Here is a 19421-nt window from a genome sequence, read left to right as displayed (position 1 = left end):
CCGTGAGACTACCTCCTGTCATGCGCAAAGGACAAAGGGAAGGAGGAGTATGCAAATCCAAGCTTTGTGCAGGCTCTTTCGCCTAACAAATCATGATTTGCCTTTACTTTTGAACCAGGCTATTATAGCCTACAGGGCCTTCAGCAAAAGGTGCGATAACCCCATCACGCCACTTCCTGGCACCCACAATTTAATCCAGCAATCCAGAAGGTCTGTTATGTATACATCTGACAATTAAATAGCAAGACATTTGGTTATGCATCTATAAAATGTGGTAACTTAAAACTGCAGCAGAAAGAGGAAACCCGTGGATGCACATCTGTCATCTTTTGTATCCACATTTAAAAACCTTCAAAACTGAGGACAAAAAAAAAGGGGAAAAAGGGAGAACAGAATTTAGAAGGAATCCACAGTCATATTGCCACAGACACAGAGAGACCCACACTGTTACTAGGCAGAACGCAGAAGGGAGTCAAAGACAAGCAACCCAAAGTGGTACACATTAAAAGCTGAGAGTTAATGAAACAAGCCAGCAGCTTTGAGACAAGGGACAGGAAAAGTAACTCCCTCAGTGCTCCGTAAACACTCATGCATCTGAAATTTTAAGAGGTTCCTGTTCATTTTTGCTTCTAAGATTAAAAGGGATGGGCTCTTTAGTGGGGAATACAGATTCTGCTTTTCAAATACGAAATCTGAATAAGGAAAAAAATAGTAATAATAATCTGGGATGAAACTACAAGTTTAAAACCATTGAAAAAGTACCTGAAATGGTTGCTGCTGGGATGAAAAAGCAGCAGAAACATTTGGAGGAAGCTGGGTTGCTATAGCAACAGGAGTACCAGTCTGCCCATCCTTTCCTGTCACAACCTTTACCTGAGAGAAGATATTTTGGGGAAACACAAAAAGGGAAATCATTTTCTTTTGTTTTCTTTTTAAAAATAATCCGATCAATACACCCTATGTGGTATTGTATCAAGGGTTCCTCATTGAAGAGGGGATTAAAAGGAAAGGCCCATAGGTGTGATGAGACTTGAACCCACTTTTTAAAGAAAAAAAATGAAGGTGTTCTGCTTTGTTGTTAAACAGCCACAAAGGGACAAAGGGCAAGGGGCAAGATTGCTGCAACCACTCGCCTCCTAAAGAGTCTCCACTGAAATTTAGGATACACAATTAATGTGGGTTAACTTTCAAGATCTTGGCTTTGTAACAGACAACAAAATTAGCATGACAGACAGTTCACATTCAGAAGAGCTCCAACATTTATTAAGCAATGAGCATAAGCCTCCATTCTCTCCCCCCACCGCACCCCTGGACAAATTCCCATAGTGATCAGCCCACCCAGGCAAGGGATGAGGTTGCGTTGCTTTAGCGGAAGGTGGTAAAGAAAAGGGAGGGGGATAAGAGGGAGGAAGAGCACAAGATACAAAGAACGTAAATGTCCCCCCATGCCGTATTTTTCAAAAGGTAATGTAACCTCATCAACAATCCTAGATGTTTATTTCTTGTTTCTTCAAAAGACTTCCATCCCTTCATTTTTACAAAGACGAAAACAGAGTTCTTAAATAGGATGTTAAATAGGGATACCAGCAATTGGTAGATTTTGTTATAAATTTAAGTGAAAAGCCTTAAACATTTGTTTATGTCATACAAGACCAACTAGCACATATATATCATTTTTGACCATTCAAAAAAAGAAAAAGAAAGAAAGAAACAAATGAAGATAACCTGTGGGGAAAAAATAAAGGTAAAGTCATTCTTAAAAATCACAGTGTGTAGAAAGGACTGTGCTTTATTAACATTTCAGCAGTTATACAATTTGTTTTCATGTGCCGTGCCATCTGACCTACTTAAATGAACCTGAAAAACCCTCACCTCAATCCCTAGAATGGATTTCAGCAGGACTTTCTGGAGAGTAACTACTTTGAAAACAGGGAGCCTTTGTTTTAATATCGACGTTTGAAACCAAAAAGGCACATAATGTAAACAAGATAGCTTTTATTGCAGTTTTATTAGTACTTGTTCTGCAAAACAGATTTCGTGTGTGGTGGAGGTGGTCGGGTGGCTCTTGCTGGTTCTGAGATAAAAGATCCAAATGAACATGCAAAAGTTAATTCCACTTTTTGTGTTCTGAATATTCATGGTGCCTGACAAGGACTTCTCTAAAAAGCCTGCTTGACTGGTCCCATCTAAGCTATAAGTAGAATCACCTTGATTATTCACTGCAGAAATTCAACATTGATGTAGAGAGAATAAATTTTGCATACTGTACTATTTTTTCAAGCTGGTGAGATTTTAATAATGAGGTTTTTTTTAAAAAAATTAAGAACTCACAGACTTTTAAAGCTCTTGAAGGAGAAGTGTTACTCCAAAATGTATTATTTTGTTCATCTGACGTGCTTTCCCCTCCTTTTCTTTCACCATATCTAAGGTATCATCTCACCTATTCAGCATTTCTTGTTTTCTGAGACTGCATAGCCACCACCACTTTCGTGGAAGCAAACATGCCATTAGACTACTACCAACTGCTTTTACAGAAGTCATCAAGACTGCACTGAAAATGTCAATATATTCACAATTATTGGAATAATAAATTGGCTATATCTTACAAACACTCATATGCCTCTTTGGAAATGGTATCTTGCAATATATCCTACAACTTTTAAAAGCTATTTTAAATGGCTATTATGCCAATTCACAAGGTCCCAGTTTCAAAATTATTTCAGAGGAGTTCTCTGCATACAAGAGCTACATGTGTCACCCATAACATTACAAACTTCCAGTATATAAGCAACCAATTCTGCTTCAAACTGGGATTGTATAGTATAATATACTGGGAAGACTGCCAGATTCAAAGGCCCCCAATCCCTCAAAAAGGCAACATTTTGGAGGGTTCATTATGCTGCCTGGAAGATTAAAGTAGGCACCCTTTATGTTCAATGATGCTGCAATACCAAACATCCCCTTTAAAATATCTCACCTCCAGAAATACAGTAAACACATGTATTGACATTAACCAATTCACTGCTAAGCTCACAAATTAATTCAAGTAAATTCGTTCATCCATTCAGTTCACAATCCTTTACACACTTACTAGGGAGCGAATCTCAAAGAGTAGGATTAACTTCCAAGTACTGATGCGAAGGATTGCACTGTTAATTTGCTTTTTATAATGAGAGTTTTTAGGATTGACATATTCAACAACAGAAAGCAACGCTTATAAGACTAAACACACTGGATAATTACAGCTGATGGTTTCCTTTTTGCTTGCACAATTTTTTTAAAAAAGTGTAAAATTAGACACAGGGGCCAAGATCCCAACTACAGTAGGGCCCCGCCTTACAGCGCTTCACTTTACGGCACTTCGCTAATGCGGCAGTCTCAATTAGACGCAATTAGGCTAAAGCCCTACTCATACGGTGCTTGTGCCGCTTTTACGGCGGTTTCCAGGCATCACGCGCCGTTCTATTCAATGAGTTCCGCTTTTCAGTGGTTTTCACTTTTCAGCAGGGGTCCAGAACATAACCCGCCATATGAGTGGGGCCTTACTGTACTATTGGCTGTCTTTCATCCAGTCAGATTTCACTTTTATTTTTAAAATATTTTTTCAACAGCAGACAGTTTCAGTAAACATATTGTGTGAGTTTACACCCAATAAGGTCTCTGTGTGACCATGACTTGTGAGAATACAAACATAAAGAAATACCCTACAACGTCTGCTTTCTTGTTAAATCTATTTTTCTGACAGCATACACTTTGACTGGAACTAGATCATCATCTTTATATCACAAAGCAACGACTTCCAAAAGCAAAAAAAGAAAGGGATTTTTCCATTATTTTCTTAAAGCTGCAATCTGAAGTAGTATCATACCTTTAAAGTTTTATTTTATAGTCACATTTGTATCCTGCCCTTCCTCCAAAAAGCTGAAGGCACCACTGCATAAGGATTTTCTCAATTTTCCTCCACTTCCCAATTTTATCATACCTAACCTGCAAAGCAGACTGAGCAATGGCTACTGGCCCAAGGTCACACATTGGATTTCATGGCTACAACAATACAGGAAGTGAACTCGCATCTTCTGGATCCAAGATCAACACTTCAGCATGCATAAGTCCATGAGCAAGCATAAGATCAAGCTGAATTACAACGAACTGCTAAATTTAAGATTCTAGATCTTAAAACATGCCTGTTTGCAACATCAAAACACCATAATTTAAAATGAAAGCTGTAGGAGATGATGTGTTATCTACTGGCTTAATAAATCTTGCAACCCAATCTTAACCCTGCTTATTCTGATGCAAGTCTAATTGTGCTAACGGCCGGAGTTCGATTCCAAAGGAAGGAGGAAGTCGAATCTCTGGTAAAAGGTGTCGAGGTCCACTCAGCCTTCCATCCATCTGTGGTCGGTAAAATGAGTACCCGGCATATGCTGGGGGGTAAAGAAAGGCCGGGGAAAGAACTGGCAATCCCACCCCATATATACGTTCTGCCTTGTAAACGTCGCAAGACATCACCCTAAGAGTCAGAAACGACTGGCACTATAAGTGCGGGGACACCTTTACCTTTTATTCCAAAGACTAGAGCATACTTAATTGTGTAACTGGATTAAATTCTATGTGTCAGTAATACTCTAAAAATTATTGGAATAGTAAGCTCTTACCTCATCATTGATAACTTCAGACTGTTCCTCTTCCTCCTCTTCCTCCAAATCCAAGTCATTTTGCCTGAGGTATCCTTGTAACGGCACACAGGGCTTCTTCTTAAAAGCTAAGAAATCCATCATATTTCCTTGAAGGTGTTGCAGGAAAAACAACTCAATCAAATACTCCTTAAAAGCATCTTTCAAAACCTCCATTTGCTTGAGATGGTGCTCCAAACATTGCTTTCGCATCTGAGCAGCTTCTTGAGTGGCTGGGGGGATCTCCTCCAGTTTCTTTGGTTTTTTCACCACAGCACATACCGATGGAGCAAGTGGGAGGCTTGTCAGCCCCTGTGCCATACTGGCTCGGGAAGGGCTTGTGGGAGGTGGTGGTGACGTCATTCCAAACGCAGAAGGACCTGCTACCCCAGCTATCAGCCCACCAGGAGTCCGATCGTATCCTAGAGATCTGCTCAACTGCTGGCCTTGGAGTACCTGCTGCTGTTGCTGCATGCCTTGGATGATGTTGCTGATCTGTGGTGGCAAGTTATTTGTTGTAATGTGACCGGGGCTAGGCAACGGCTGGATAGCTGCCCCGCTAGCTACAGGACTTTGCGGTCCAAGGTGGTGGATGGTGCCACCAGTCTGCGAGTGGGGCTGTGACAGCCGTCGTTCTCGAACGGTAGCAGGTGCTCCAGAAGATGAAAGCTGCACCTGCGCTGTGGCGCCTTGAGATATTTGGGCAATACCAGAGCCTTCTTGATACACAAAATGCCCACCATTTGAAGGGCTCAAACTGATCTGTCTCACAAGCACACTTGCATCAACAAAGCCTCGCGTCGGGCTCTGGCTACACATCCCCAAGCCAGGCCCCGGGGTGCCTGCCCGGACATTCGACATGGACTGAACCGGCACAGGGCTAGGCTGTGTGGGGCTCTGAGACTGAACCTGCGGTGGCAGCGGCGAGGTAACTTGAATGTAGGAGGGGGACCCATGTTCAAACCTCCTTTGCTGAGGGCTGAACTGGAAACTCGGGGATGTTGGACTCGGGATCGGCAACGGGGTAAGTGTGATCTGCTGATTTCCTGTAGCAACTGGTCCAACATTTTGCAGGGTAATGTTCACATTCTGCCCAGCTACTGGGCTTCTGCTCATTATAAACTGCTGGATTTGGTAACTGGGAGATTGTGGCGCTGATGGACTCGCTGAAGGTGCAAACGAAGGTGCCGGGGACTGTGGCAGATTTGCCTGCTGGTCTTCACTCTCGTTGCCAGTGAAGGAACGGGACCTTTGGAGCTGGCGTTGGGCATTTTGAGGACCATTGCCATGGTGCATTATCACCTTCTTAATGTTCTTAAAGTCTAAAGGAAATTTTTAAAAGCTCCATTAAAGAACACATCCTTCTTACATAGTAAACTCAGCATTCAGTTGCAAAATCCTCTTACTTCCTCTGATATTTGTGAGACTTACCTCTCCCCTATCTTTGTATACTCAACCACTATCAAAATTTAGAGTTAGTATCAGGGCTGTGGAGTCGGAGTCGTGGAGTCTGAGTCGGAAGCAATTTTGGGTGGAGTCGGATTCGGTAGAAATGTACCGACTCCAACTTCAAAATAAAATTAATATTTTAATATTAATTTATTAATATTAATACATTAATATACATCTGCCATTTATGAAGGAGTCAGACAGTAGAAAAATTAATATACATTTGCCATTTATGAAGGAGTCGGAGAGTAGAAAAACAGAGGAGTCGAAGGTTTGACATACTGACTCCACAGCCCTGGTCAGTATGCTTTTTGTTACAGGGACCTGCCATTTTTTGTTTGTTACCCTATAAATTGTATAAATGTAGCTTGATGGAAATATATAAACAAACAGTAGCATTTCATTCTGTCTAGGACAGAACTCACTAAACTATCTCTGTTGTTTATGAAAAACTAACTTTACTACAAACCTATTTGCTACACTATGGTGCTATCCTCAATAGCTTTATAACCAAGGGAAGTTGTGTCTTTCGCTGGTGTGTTATTTTCCTGCGAGGTTAATATTTCTTATGGATATTCTGCAGAAAAGAGTGGGAAATGAGTTCTTAATAATAGTTATATTTTTATGATTGTATTAAAATGTCAGTTTTTGAGACTTTATGAACCACTGTGCATGTTCTCTTTTCAACAGGAAAGTGTGCTACAAGTATTTTAAAATATAATAAATTACATATTTGAAAAAGGGGAGGCTATCCCAAATTAATTTTTGTTATCAAGTTAGCTGTAGCTCAGTTGGTAGATTGTCTGCTTTGCATGCAGAAAGTCCCAGATTTAATCCCCAGCATCTCTAGGTAGAGCTGGGAAAGATCTATCTGAAATCTTGCTGCTGCCATGTAGACTATACCAAGCTACAAGGACCAATGGTGTGACTCTGTATAGGGTGGCTTCCTAGGCTATCTCTGATGTTGCACTGAGTTGCAGAAGCAGCTAGACTTCTTGCTCTGAGAACCACTGATTCATGCCGGACATTTAGAGGCATTCAGTAAACAATGGAAAGTTTGTAAACCCCCTGAAAATCCACAAGAAACACAAACTAGTTTGTTACAAACTAGTAACAGTGCTGTTGCATTTCAAACGTGTTTTTCAGGCAGCAAAGTAAATATGTATAACCAATATTGATTGATGTTTATAAATCATAGTGTATGGGCCACTCATACATTAACTGTTTTAGGTTACTTTCCTAGAGATTATATAAAATTACAGTGTACTTTTGAATAAGCCTATGAAATTTGATGAATAAAGAGTAAATTAACTCAGAAGTTTGGCCCCTTTCCTTGACTGCTTTAGCAAGAAATGGAACAGATTAAGAATGGCATCTCCTCCCCTCCTCCTTTCTAACTTTTCCCACATGCATTCACATGCATGTGAATGTGCTCTACCTGATTAAGGCAAAAAATAGCAATGAATCTATAGTTGTTCTTTCAAGGGCAGGAAGGTAGAAGGAATGATAAGGAATTTTCCTGAATAGTACTCCACTCTGAATACCACTCTGTTAATTGTCTCATTGTTATGGTGTGAAATGTAAACTTGTGTTCTTCAGTACCAGGTGAGTTTGCATGATGTAGCAGTTACCAGGCCCTGGAAGACCCAGGTTCAAATCCCACATTTGACTATGAAGCTCCCAGAGTGACTTTGGGTCAGTGTCACTCGTAGCTTAATCTACTTTGCAGCCTTCTTAGCCAATTGCAGCAAAAGTGACAGAGCCTTATAGCATCTTAAAGATCAACACATTTATTATGGCATATGCTATTATGGAAAATCAGATGCATGAAATTTTATTCCAAGTTAACATGACATGCTAGCTTACTAGTGCCAGGATGTTAGATAACCAACAATGAAGAGGGGGTTGAAGTGCCACTGTTGACATAATTATCGCTGTGTGAATTTTCAGCATTTCATTTTCCCCTGACCTCAGTGCTTACAATCCCACCACGCCAAGTGTAACTCAGGATAACACTTCATGCATCTGATTAAGTGGACTCTAGCAATCGACAAAAGTTCACATCGTAATAAATATGTTAATCTTTAAGGTGTCAAGATGCCACAAAGTATGTTTTTGCTACTTCACAGGGTTGCTGGGGGGAGTGGAGAGAACTACATACACTACCCCATGATATAAATATATAAATGCAACAAAAAATAATTGCAGCAGCAGCTCCCTGAAGCCCTAATATATATAATGTTGTTTCCCAGTAGTAGATCTGCAGTTGTGGAAGTCTCTTCCAGTTAACTTTTGCTTGGTTTCTTCAGTTCTGGTAGTCAAGAAAGTCTTAAAACACTTAATTCATCTGATATAGCAGGCTGTAGTCCACAAAAACATGTACCATAATAAATTTATTCATAATTAAATTGCCACAAGACTGTTATTTTTTGCTGCAACGGACTTAACACAGCTGCAACTCTGGGAATTAAAAACTTCTTTTTGCTATTTTTCTTTCCTTAAGGAAAAAAAAAAGAATCATGGTCTTAATCCAGCATCTGTTTGTCTGCATCTACTCAGTGTTTCAGCGTATAACTGAGTTATCTATATTCATTTTAAATGTTTTACTGATTTCTCTCCATGTTTTAATAACTATTCTATTAAATAATTAAATACTTGTGTTTAAAAACTTTTGCAGTTTAGCTGTTTTATATATAATTTTATTGTGTACACCACTTAAAGAGCTCTTTAATTGAGCAACTCATAAATCTTTCTAAATAAATAAAATACATTCGTACCCTACCCAAATGTTGTATTGTTTTTATTTTTCCAAGTTGCTGGGTGCGCACTCAACTAACAAATATAGAAGCAACAGTAGGTCCCCAGACCAATAATGATAATAGAAAGGGATAGGTACCTTAGTTATACCAAGGACTGACCATCCGTCCATCAACCTCAGTATTACATACCCTGATTTGCAGCAACAACTCTCCAGGTTTTCAGACAGAATCTTTCCCAGCCCTATCCACTGGGGACTGAACCTGGGACCTTCTGCATGGAAAGCAGATGCTCCACCACCAAGCTACCGTCCCCTCCCTCCCCGAAACCAAATTAACTGCAGCGCCCCAAAACTAAGGGTGTATCCACTATTAGCCATGCTCAGAGTAGACCCATTTAAATTGATGGGCATAACGGACTCAGGCCCATTACTTTCAATGGGTGTGCGCCAAGTAAAGAGAAACAACAATAACGGCAACGACAAACAATATGCAGAATGAAAACAAAACAGAAGCAGCAGCTTCCCAAAACCAATCACCATCATCGCAGAAGCTCCAAAGCCCGGCTCCGTCCTTCCCCGGCAGCGCAGAGCCGAACGGTAGGGAGAGAGATAGCTCCCTCCGTCCCTCTCTGGGGAGAGCGTTTGCTTCCGCGGCGGCGACGCCGGCCCTTATTGGCCCTTCCCGGCGCCCGTTAACTCGCGCGCTCTCTCTCTCGCGGGGAAGGCGCGCGGGAGAAGAGGGGAGGGGGATTCTATTCCAGGCCTGGCTTGCTCCCCCTCAGGCGGGCCCGGAGCGGCCTACCACCTCGGGCCTATCACTCACCCACCCGGTCAAGCCCTCCGGGGACCGGCCCTACCGTTTTCCTTCTCTCTCTCCGCTGCTTCAGTTTTTGGAATCCGGAGCGCGCGCGCGAAACAGAGCGCCAACCGGCTAAGGCGCCTCCTCGCTCATGCCTCCCGCTCCGAGCCGGGCCCTGCTTCTGCCATTCGCTCCTGACAGGAAACTAGCTGAAGCGAGGGCGGGGACTGGGAAGGAAACAAAAACATGCGCGTCCGCTGCTTTACGGGCGCCGGCGAGGGACAAACTTCGTGACGTCGCAAGCTGAGGCTGCCTTCGCGTTCGCCAACAGGATACCTTCTCTATCTCCCTCACCCGTAGGTGTTCTTTTTAGTAAAGGGTGCGCATGCGTGACAAGACTCCAGAATGGACCATAAAAGGCGCTTGTCTATAGTCGGAGGAATAGTTCAGACTGCATGTGCGGGGAGTGGAATTGTGATGGTACATGTGCAGTTGTTGTTTTTGCTCTATCGATTTTATAGGAGGGATGGCAGCACTTTATCAAAAGCACTCAGCATAACATAAAAAAAAGATTTGCAGTAAAGTCTGGAATCAAAAGGGAAAGGGTTTGCAGGGCTTTTTTTGCTTTAACTGCAGGTTTTAAAATTGCTGGAATTTATTACCAAATATATACTGCACCTTTCAGGGTGCTGTATTGCCCGTGAGGGCAATGTACAACATTTTGTCAAATACAATAATAATCATCCATGAATAATGATCCAATTCAAAAGCACATTGCTTCTCCTTAAAATTGAACAATAAGCAGCAGTCCACTAAAAGTAACTGATTAATAATAATAAAAATGAAACACAAGTGTTTTGTTTTCTTTAAAACTCCAAAGATACTGTTTGCAATTTGATTTTGTTTTGCTGTGCTGGTTTTACGGCTGACTGGGTTGCATTCATTGCCAAGTCTGCCAATTGTATAAGCAGCGCTTTGCTATTTCAATCGACTCCATACCTGGTGGTCTCATAGCACAAAAATATTCTTTGGTTCTGACGTCAGCAAGGTAGCCAAACAGCTGCATTTGTGGTGTAGACCTTTCACTTACAGGCCCCACCTTTTTGATCAATTGAGTCAGAGCTCCAAACTGCACATTTGGGGTGCAATCCAATCCTACGCAAGACTCCCACAAAAGTAAAAACTGAGCATCAGACCAGGGGCGTCACTACCGGGGTGCAGGGGGTGCAGATCGCACCTGGGTGACACCATGAGGGGGGTGACACCCAGAGCTGCACCCCCCCGCACTCCCACTAGTGACACCGCTGCCCCCAGGCACCCGGTCCAGTACGCACCGAAAGCAGGCACCTGCTTACCGGCGGTGAAGCCTGGACGGGCCTTCCACCGTAAGAGTGGAGCATGGTGCGCACGCGCAACCAACCACCCCTGTCCATGCCCCTGGGAGGGCATGCGCCGGAGGTCCGCAACCCCCCCCCCGGCACTCCCGCTAGTGACGCCGCTGCATCAGACTTCAGCCTGCGGAACCAGATTGGGAGAGGGAGAAATCTCATTACAAACATCTACTTTTAACAGTTGTCAAAACAGGCTTACGAATGGTTGGTCTCACATAAACCAGGAGCGGTGGCTAGTGCCCATTGGAACGGGGAGGGAAGCCAATAGTGGGCAGAGCCAGCTAATTGTATGAACTTCTGCAGCAAAAAAAAATTAAGTGTGTGGGGGGAAAACAAGAACACCACTGACTTGGGATGAAGTCCAAATGGCAACTGCTGCCCATTGGGACTGGTAAGACAGAAAGACCAACAGTAGGTGGAGCCTACATTGGTCATTAAGACAGGTAAGGACTGACTGAGCTTCGTGGGCAGTGCCCCTTTTGCACTAATAGAGCCCCCTCCACTGGCTAGAGAGCACATTGTAGTATTGTGTATTGTGTATTGTATTACCAAACCACCTTATAAATTTGTATAGCTGCTTGACATATACACATACAGGATTGTTATGAGAACTACAATGTGAGTCAGTATTATTATTCTCTTGCAGATGGAGGCCGGGTGGGATGGAAAACACCAAGGCCAAGTGTCTGTAGGTTGCCTAAAAGCCACCCAATGCAGGGCAGGCAGTGGTGAGACCTGTGGCGGTTGTGTTTGTATATGTGTGTTTTATGAAGTTTTTTTTTTTTTTTTTTTTCAATAATTTTTATTCAGATTTTCATAAAACATACAAGACAAAATCATAAAACATTCAAAGACAAAAAACAAAATCAAAAATAGTTAAACAAAAAGAAAAAAAGAAAAAAAAAAACAAAAATAAAAAATAAAGAGTAAAATATTGACTTCCCATTTGTCAAAGATCAAATCAGTTATAAGTCTATAATATATAACAATCCTGTCTCTTAAGTCATATTATAAAATCACTTTCCTCCAGTAGTTATCTTACTTAATCATCAAATCTCATAAACATTACTTTATTCTTTCCACAAAAAGTCAAAGAGAGGTTTCAATTCTTTAAGAAATATATCTATCAATTTTTTTTTCCAGATAAGCATATCGATTAATCCATCTCATTACTAATTATGATAATCTTATTGTCATAACCATAGTCAAAATAAACATTTCAATTAATCCATCACATCAGAATCTGTTAGGTTCAATAATTTCAGTAGCCATTGTTCTATTATCTCTATTAGTTCCATTTTCCATCTTCCATCTTCAGTAGTCTTGTTAAGTCCAGTAATTTCAATATCCAATCTTCCATTATCAGTATTCCATAATAATCTTGCTGTCAAAGCCATAGTCATATAGTAAGAGTCTGATGGGGATTACCTCTATCCCAAATATTTTCTTGCCATCCATTCTGAATAGGTTGCTGAAATACTGCTGTAAAATCATATCTCTGTTCTTTTTTTCAAAATACACTGGGTCATCTCTTAAAAGTTTTTCCATTGTCACATGGCTGCAGATAATTCCATAGATTTTCTCTATATTGGGCTCCATCACATCATTCCAGTCCAGAAGATTATCCATGCCATTGATAACTTTATCTCTAGAATCTTCATTCATTTCTTCAGAGATAACATTGAGTTCCAAACAATAGATTTTATTTCTAAAGTCCATAGACTCCAAATCTTGTTCCTGTTCCACGTTGGTTCCAATCTCCGGGATCTCCTCTCTCACAGGGACCCCTATTCCAGTCTCCAGGGTCGCCTCTCTCACAGGGACCCCTGTTCCAATCTCCGGGGTCTCCTCTCTCACAGGGACCCCTTCCAGGGTCACCTCTCTCACAGGGACCCTTATATCTTTAATCTCCTGCTTCATTTTACTCAATTCAATTTTCATTATCTCAATCTCATCCATTATTTTCTGAAACATAGTTATTTCCAGATTTTCAGCCACTTTCTTAATTGCCATTTTAAAAGAAAAATATAGGAAAACCACTTCTTATTTCAGCAACAATTGGGTTAATACTCCAAACTTGGTGACATCACAGTATAAACAGAGCAGACAGCCTTATCTCTCCAATAGTTAAGTAAACAAAATGCAGTTCCCAGGATCGAAACAATTAATGGCAATCGTCAAGAAACAGATTCGTCAAAATAAAATAGACCAAAAAGAGAGTAGTCTCAAAACAGTATAATATTTTTCAAAATAAAAATCTGGAATAGAAATCCCTCTTCTGTGTATATCTTTAGAATGCAAATCCAGGACAGCTTTTTGCAACAAAAACAGAGATAAGCTATTAATTAGTGCGTAGCAGAGAGAAGTTATGGCTCCCCAGTGAGATGTCAAAAACTGATCAATCTGGCAAATCTCTTTTAAACAGCAACAATTTAAGTCAAGTAAAAGAAAAATATAGAAAGAAGGGTGCTTGCCTGTTAATGCGTTCTCTCTTAGAAGATAAGGTGAACGTTCGCTTTATCAGATAGAGCTTGCTGTTAAAAATCCGTCCCACCTTCGTCGGCTGGACCTCGTCCCATAAATTAATGAGATCTGGTCGTCCCAACAAAAATAGGCTTTGAGGTTAATCTCTTCGTTTCTCCCTACCCGGGAGAAGTTTAATCAGTCAAAAAAAAAAGAAAAAACTGACTGATATATCTGAATAAGCTTCTTTTGAGGCAGGAGCCCGTCTCAAAAGCAGGCACAGGCTAAGTCACCCTTCCCGGAAGTCCGTGTGTTTTATGAAGTTTTAAAGGGTTTTTAGTGTTTTTCTTTGCCGCCCTGGGCTCCTGCTGGGAGGAAGGGCGGGATATAAAATCAAATAATAAATAAATAAAATAAATATATCTTAATGAGCTGTGGGGGGAGATTTGTATCAACTTGTTAACAGTAATGTATTTATGTTTTTAAATGTGTTGCAAGTTGCTTGGAGACGTTTGGATAACAAGCAACAGTAATTCAAGACTCTTACACCATGCCAGCTCTGCAACCACAAGATTTAAATTACAAAACAAAACAGAGATGCAAACAAAGAAACTTTTTTTAAAAAGTCCAGACACAATACCATTTAAAAACATAGTCTACTTTATTACACCAGGTACAATATTTTTAAAAAATCACCATCTCAGACTTTGAAAAAGTCTACAACCAGAAAGTATAAATGACTGAAAAATGTGGAAGCTAAAAGGAAATGCATTAAATGCAAACAGTTATTTAAGACTGTCTGGCTTTCAAATACAGGAATAGCATTTTTATTTCCTTGGATCAACCCTCTGCGCCTTTCAGAGACTTTGAAATAGCAGTGTTTAGACATCCCGAGGAGTTCCATTTCTAGCAAGCTTGTTGGAATCTTGGTTTAAATACAAAATGAGTCTAATAAACGTAATAGGGTTACTTTGGCTGAACATGATGCTGCAGGCTGTTGATGATAAGCAGGTGTGCACCCAATTTATCTCTTGGATATGGGGTTGCTAACTAGCCAGAAAAAAAGAAAGAAAACAGCCTTGACTGCTCCTTTGCTTCATTGGTATTTGTGTTTTAGTATTTAGAAATAGGTGAGTGAGCATTTTCCAGCATTTCCTGCTTGAGAGTTGTTACATAAAAAAAAGTTAACCTCATGTAAAACAAGAAAGTATTGTTGACATTTTTTTAAAAAAGAACAAAAAAGAGAATTATGTCCGCTAATCTCCCTCCTTGCCTGCCCTGCATCTGCTCTATAAAATTTGGAAATCTGTTTGATCGCTATGCATTTTGACACCTCTTAACATATTATAACCAAATTTTGCAGGATGGTTCCTGCGATCATGGAGCAGGTTTCTGTCTGTGTTTGAACACAATTGCATGCCATTTTGAATCAAGATGGCAGACTGAACCTTGCAAAACGGCACTGATTTTAAACCATCCGTTCAAAAATTGCACTGACTTTTTGGTTAGAGTTCCTGAGCAATGCCACGGACAAGACTAATACTTTACAAATATATATATATCAAAAGTCAAAGTAGCCTATAAATTAAATATAAATCAGTTCCATATACAAAACAACTTTAAAACGATAACTTTATAAAAACTTATTGTAGCCCTCTGGCCAATAGATTAATCACCCTATGTGATACCACTGGCAAACTAGATGCACATGAATATATACATCAATTAAAATGAAGTAATATGTGCACACAATTATTTTCTGAAAACGGATTACTCAAAACATCTGGTTATAGATACTGACTTTGGAAAAAATATTTCTTTCATACAATTACACATTATTTTGTTTTAACTGATTTATATATCCACATGTATCTAGTTTGTCGGTATCGTATGAAACTTCATATGAAGGGGGTTTTTTTTAAAAAAAATACAACTTTCAGTTAGAATCTAGATAAATTTGTGACAGAATTGTTTCTCTTGCAGCCTGACTGATCCTACCCCTACATACTCAGCAGTAACCTGCAACCGTTCATTGGGGCTTTTTTCCAAATGTGCATGCTTATGCACTCCAGTCTTTGTGCCCATTTACTTTGAAACTGATCCCAATGAATTTAGCGGGGCATTCTATGTTAACTTTGTTGGTTGGTTGTACTGCTTTCGATTCCGACTTATGGGTGACCCTATGAACAAGGTTTTCATGGTAAGCGGTATTCAGCAGGGGTTTACCATTGCCTCCCTCTGAGGCTGAGAGGCAGTGACTGGCCCAAGGTCACCCAGTGAGCTTCATGGCTGTGTGGGGATTCGAACCCTGGTCTCCCAGGTCATAGTCCAACACCTTAACCACTATGCCACACTGGCTTTGCATTGGCTTATAATCTTGATAATGCTAGGCTTCCTTATGCTAGGACACAATCTTTAAGGCATTTCACAATTATTCAGAGCTATTCCTTCCAAGACAATTTATTTGAATTAACAAGGTTATACTTCTGAAATCCTTGAGTTATTTCAGTTCTAAAAAAAAGAAAGTCTTCATGCACATCTTCTTGTGGTTATTTCAAGCCTTCCAAGATCATTTAACTACGTTTACCTGGGATCTGTTTCAGGGGATAGATGCTATTGTTGCGATGCAGAGAGTACCATTTTGGTCCAGTAAGCAACAATTGCTATCCAGTATGGATACCACATTTGTGATCAGAGTGCCTAAGGAAATAATTTTAAAAAACAGAACAGTGTTAACAATACATTTAAGAAGTAAAGATGAAATTATATAAATGAATAGAGAATGGAAACACTACATCTATGTGTCTGCCATCATCATCCCTGCCACCGCCAGCCAGCCATAAATCAGGGATCATAGCATTTTTTAAAAATGCTACATATTATATAATTTTATCTATTTATTAAATTTATATCCTGTCCTTCCTCCCAAAGAACACACAAAAGTGACAAAAATAAAACAACACAATTAAGAATAAAATAACCTGTTTAAAACAGAGTTCCCTGGGAAGAAGGATAAATTGTTAAACCACTCTGGGAATTGTAGGTCCATCAGGGGAATAGAGGGGGGTGTCTCCTAATAACTCTCAGCCCCTTCACAAACTACAGTTCCCAGGATTCCCTGGGGGAAGGCAAGGCTGTTTAAAGTGGTGTCATAGAACTTTAAATGTAGTGTGCAGATGAGGGCACAAAAAGATGCAGGAACAGAATGGTACAGGGTCTTTAGTGCCAAGACTTGGATTTCATGCACCTTCCCCCCCCAACTCTGCTCACAGAAACACTGGGCACACTTTAAATTTCATCCCAGCAATCTACCAGCTCAATTTACCCAGATGCACTCTATACATTTATGCCAATATGTGTCATGGCATGCCTGTGCCCAGACACATTTAGATACTTACCAACCCCCTTTCCAGGATGAATGTTTGCTCAAACTGTAGGCCCCAAAGGAAACCCAAGAATCCTACTGGGGAGGGATATGAGCATGATTTCAATATATCCTCAGGCAATGCCAAGGCACTCTACTGGTCAGAGAGCCCTTGGAGTAAGGTAGAGGAAAACAGTGCTAGACTAGGGCTCGGGACTAGCTATATACTAACTATGCCAGGTGTGGGGAAACTGTGGCCCGCCAGAGATTGCTGAACTACAACTTCCTTCAGTCCCAGCAAGCATGGCCAATGGCCATGGAAGATGGGAGTTGTAGTTCAGCAACCTCTGGAAGGCCACAGGTTCACCATACCTGAACTATAATTTAATTCCATAAGTTAATTATGCGGGGGGGGCACCCTGCCAAATACTGTCAAAGCCAAATATCTTCACATATTCTTCTCGGCCAAATTGTTATAGGTCATTACATCTTAGTAGGGATGGCAAACCTGTGGCCCTTTGCATGCTGTTGAGACTATAGTTCCCATCATCCCTGACCATTGGCCGTGCTGGCTGGGGCCGATGGGAGTTGGGGATTTCACAACATCTGCAGGAACACAGGTTCCCCACCCCCATCTTAAAGGTGGAACCATCAGCACCAATATGTCTATCAGCCAACAGTTCTAGCGGCATGCTTAACTTTCCACATTGGTATATAAACATCATCATCTTCTTCAATCTCAGACTTACCTGCTGAACCAGTTAGAATTCAAATCCAACGTACCAGCAACTGACTTCAGCCTGTTTTTCACAAAACAACCTTAAATATGCAATCAGCTGCAAATGCTGCAGTTACAGGCCTGCCTGTTCTTTCAACAGTTGGTTTTCTGCCTGTCATACTACTGTAAAAAGATGGGAAGGACCCTAGGTCAGTAGCAGAGTATATGTTTTGCATGCAGAAGGTCCAAGTTTCAATCCTCAGCATTTCCAGGTAGAGCTGGAAATGTCCCCTTTGAAACCCTGGAGAGTCACTGCCAGTCAGTGTAGACAATACTGAGCTAGATGCTTCAATGTAAGGCAGTTTCCTATGACCTTCATTATTTGGGGGAAGGACCGTAGCCCAGTGGTAGAGCACTGCTTTGCATTCAGAAGGTCCCTGGTGCAACCCCTGGCATCTCCAGGTAAGGCTGGGAGAAACTTCCTGTCTGAAACCCTGTCTGAAACTCCAGGGTGAGAGGCACTACCAGTTAGTGTAGGCAGTACTGAGCTACAGGGACCCAGTGGTCCGACTCAGAAAAAGGCAGTTTCATAGGTTCCTAAGAAACCTGTTGCATCGCATGGGATAGCAGCTTTTAGACTTGCAAAAATAAAGATTATATTACACTAAAATGATTTCCTTTAGTCCAGGCTTCTGGGCCTTTCATACATGCCCAAGAGAAATCCAACAGGTGGATTAAGACACAGGCAGGCCTACAACTGCAGCAGCTGCAGGTTGCACGTTCACTTTTATTCCACATCTTCTTCAGAGGATAATGAACTTAAGGATGGGAAAGCTCTACCAATGGAACTTCTGCCTTCTTCACACAACTGCCAAAGCCATTTTGCCTTCGTGTCAAGGGGAAAGAAAAGGCAGTCATATTTACAGAAATAGCAACTTATTAAACATTTAATATTCCCCCATACCCATTTCCCACCACTTGTGCTCCCCGACTACCTTAATCAAACCAGATCACCCCCTCCAAAGACTGCACTTGGTCTATTCCTCCTTCTCCTCCTCAGGTTTAATGGCGAATCAAGTACTCAAGCATTTCACTCCCCAGAAGATACTATTACGAGCTCAGGAGGCAGGACTATGGCAAGCTACAGATGCTATTCGCCGATACCAATTTGAGAGCTCCCACAGTATTGGACATCAGGAGTGACTATTAGAACAGCCCGCCTATCACAAGCTCAGCAGTAAAATAGGCAAAGAGCAGTGTTTGGGGTTTTTTTTTTATGAACTACGGGATCCCAAGAGGAACATAATACCTAGGGCCTGTGTGATAGGCATTCGCTTCCTCTGTTCCTTTTGCGATGGAGCAGTCATCAAACACGGCATTTAAATGTTACATCACGTATTTTACCAGGGACTCCCAAACAGCTCAATCTTCCCCTTCTCTCTCGCACACACACAGCTCCCCTTCAGACCTTCTCTTGTGCAGAGGCAGCCGGCTGAGGCAAGCAACAAGGCAACTGTTCTCCTCTCCCAAAGCTTCCCTCCTCGCCTTCTGCTGCTGAAGCTGTCAGCAGCACAGGACAGTTGAGGAGGAGCTATGCCAGGCTGTCTTGACTGCTCCTCTGTGGCTCACCTGGTCTGCCCCGCTCTCCCACCTGGCTTGCTTCATGCCCACCTTGCTCGCCCTCGGCGCACCCCTGCCCCCATGGAATCCTGCCGGCATGTTGCATGACATCTTACAAAAACGTTGTACGCGTAGACACACACGCACGCAAAGCATAGGAATGTAAGAAACTGCCTTATACCG

At 41.4% G+C, this 19421-nt stretch overlaps 1 protein-coding gene and 1 non-coding gene across 21 annotated transcripts in view; both read right to left on the bottom strand.

The window, feature by feature from the left end:
- The window catches only part of EP400 (E1A binding protein p400), a 103378-nt gene extending 84644 nt beyond the window's left edge, over positions 1–18734 (bottom strand). For 14 of the 20 annotated variants that reach the window (XM_061603275.1, XM_061603288.1, XM_061603282.1 and 11 more), the window contains exons 1-5: positions 18614–18734; positions 17650–18504; positions 16124–16236; positions 4659–5998; positions 763–873 (exon numbers count right to left, since the gene is read on the bottom strand). In XM_061603275.1, coding sequence (XP_061459259.1) covers positions 763–873; positions 4659–5972 — 1425 coding nt within the window. In that variant the 5' untranslated portion in view covers positions 5973–5998; positions 16124–16236; positions 17650–18504; positions 18614–18734. Of the gene's footprint in view, positions 1–762; positions 874–4658; positions 5999–9420; positions 9626–9740; positions 9941–16123; positions 16237–17649; positions 18505–18613 lie in introns of those variants that run through there. The other 6 variants (XM_061603291.1, XM_061603296.1, XM_061603277.1 and 3 more) reach the window with 5 other exon arrangements.
- Positions 16954–17092, bottom strand: LOC133373582 (small nucleolar RNA SNORA49). The gene has a single exon (XR_009759709.1). It is a non-coding gene; the product is annotated as a small nucleolar RNA SNORA49 (small nucleolar RNA).
- Positions 18735–19421: the final 687 nt, after the last annotated feature.

The sequence above is a fragment of the Rhineura floridana genome, chromosome 19, assembly GCF_030035675.1.
Source record: "Rhineura floridana isolate rRhiFlo1 chromosome 19, rRhiFlo1.hap2, whole genome shotgun sequence".
Lineage (NCBI taxonomy): Eukaryota > Metazoa > Chordata > Lepidosauria > Squamata > Rhineuridae > Rhineura > Rhineura floridana.
Note: the sequence above shows the minus strand (reverse complement) of the source record. Positions and strands in the feature narration are given on the sequence as shown.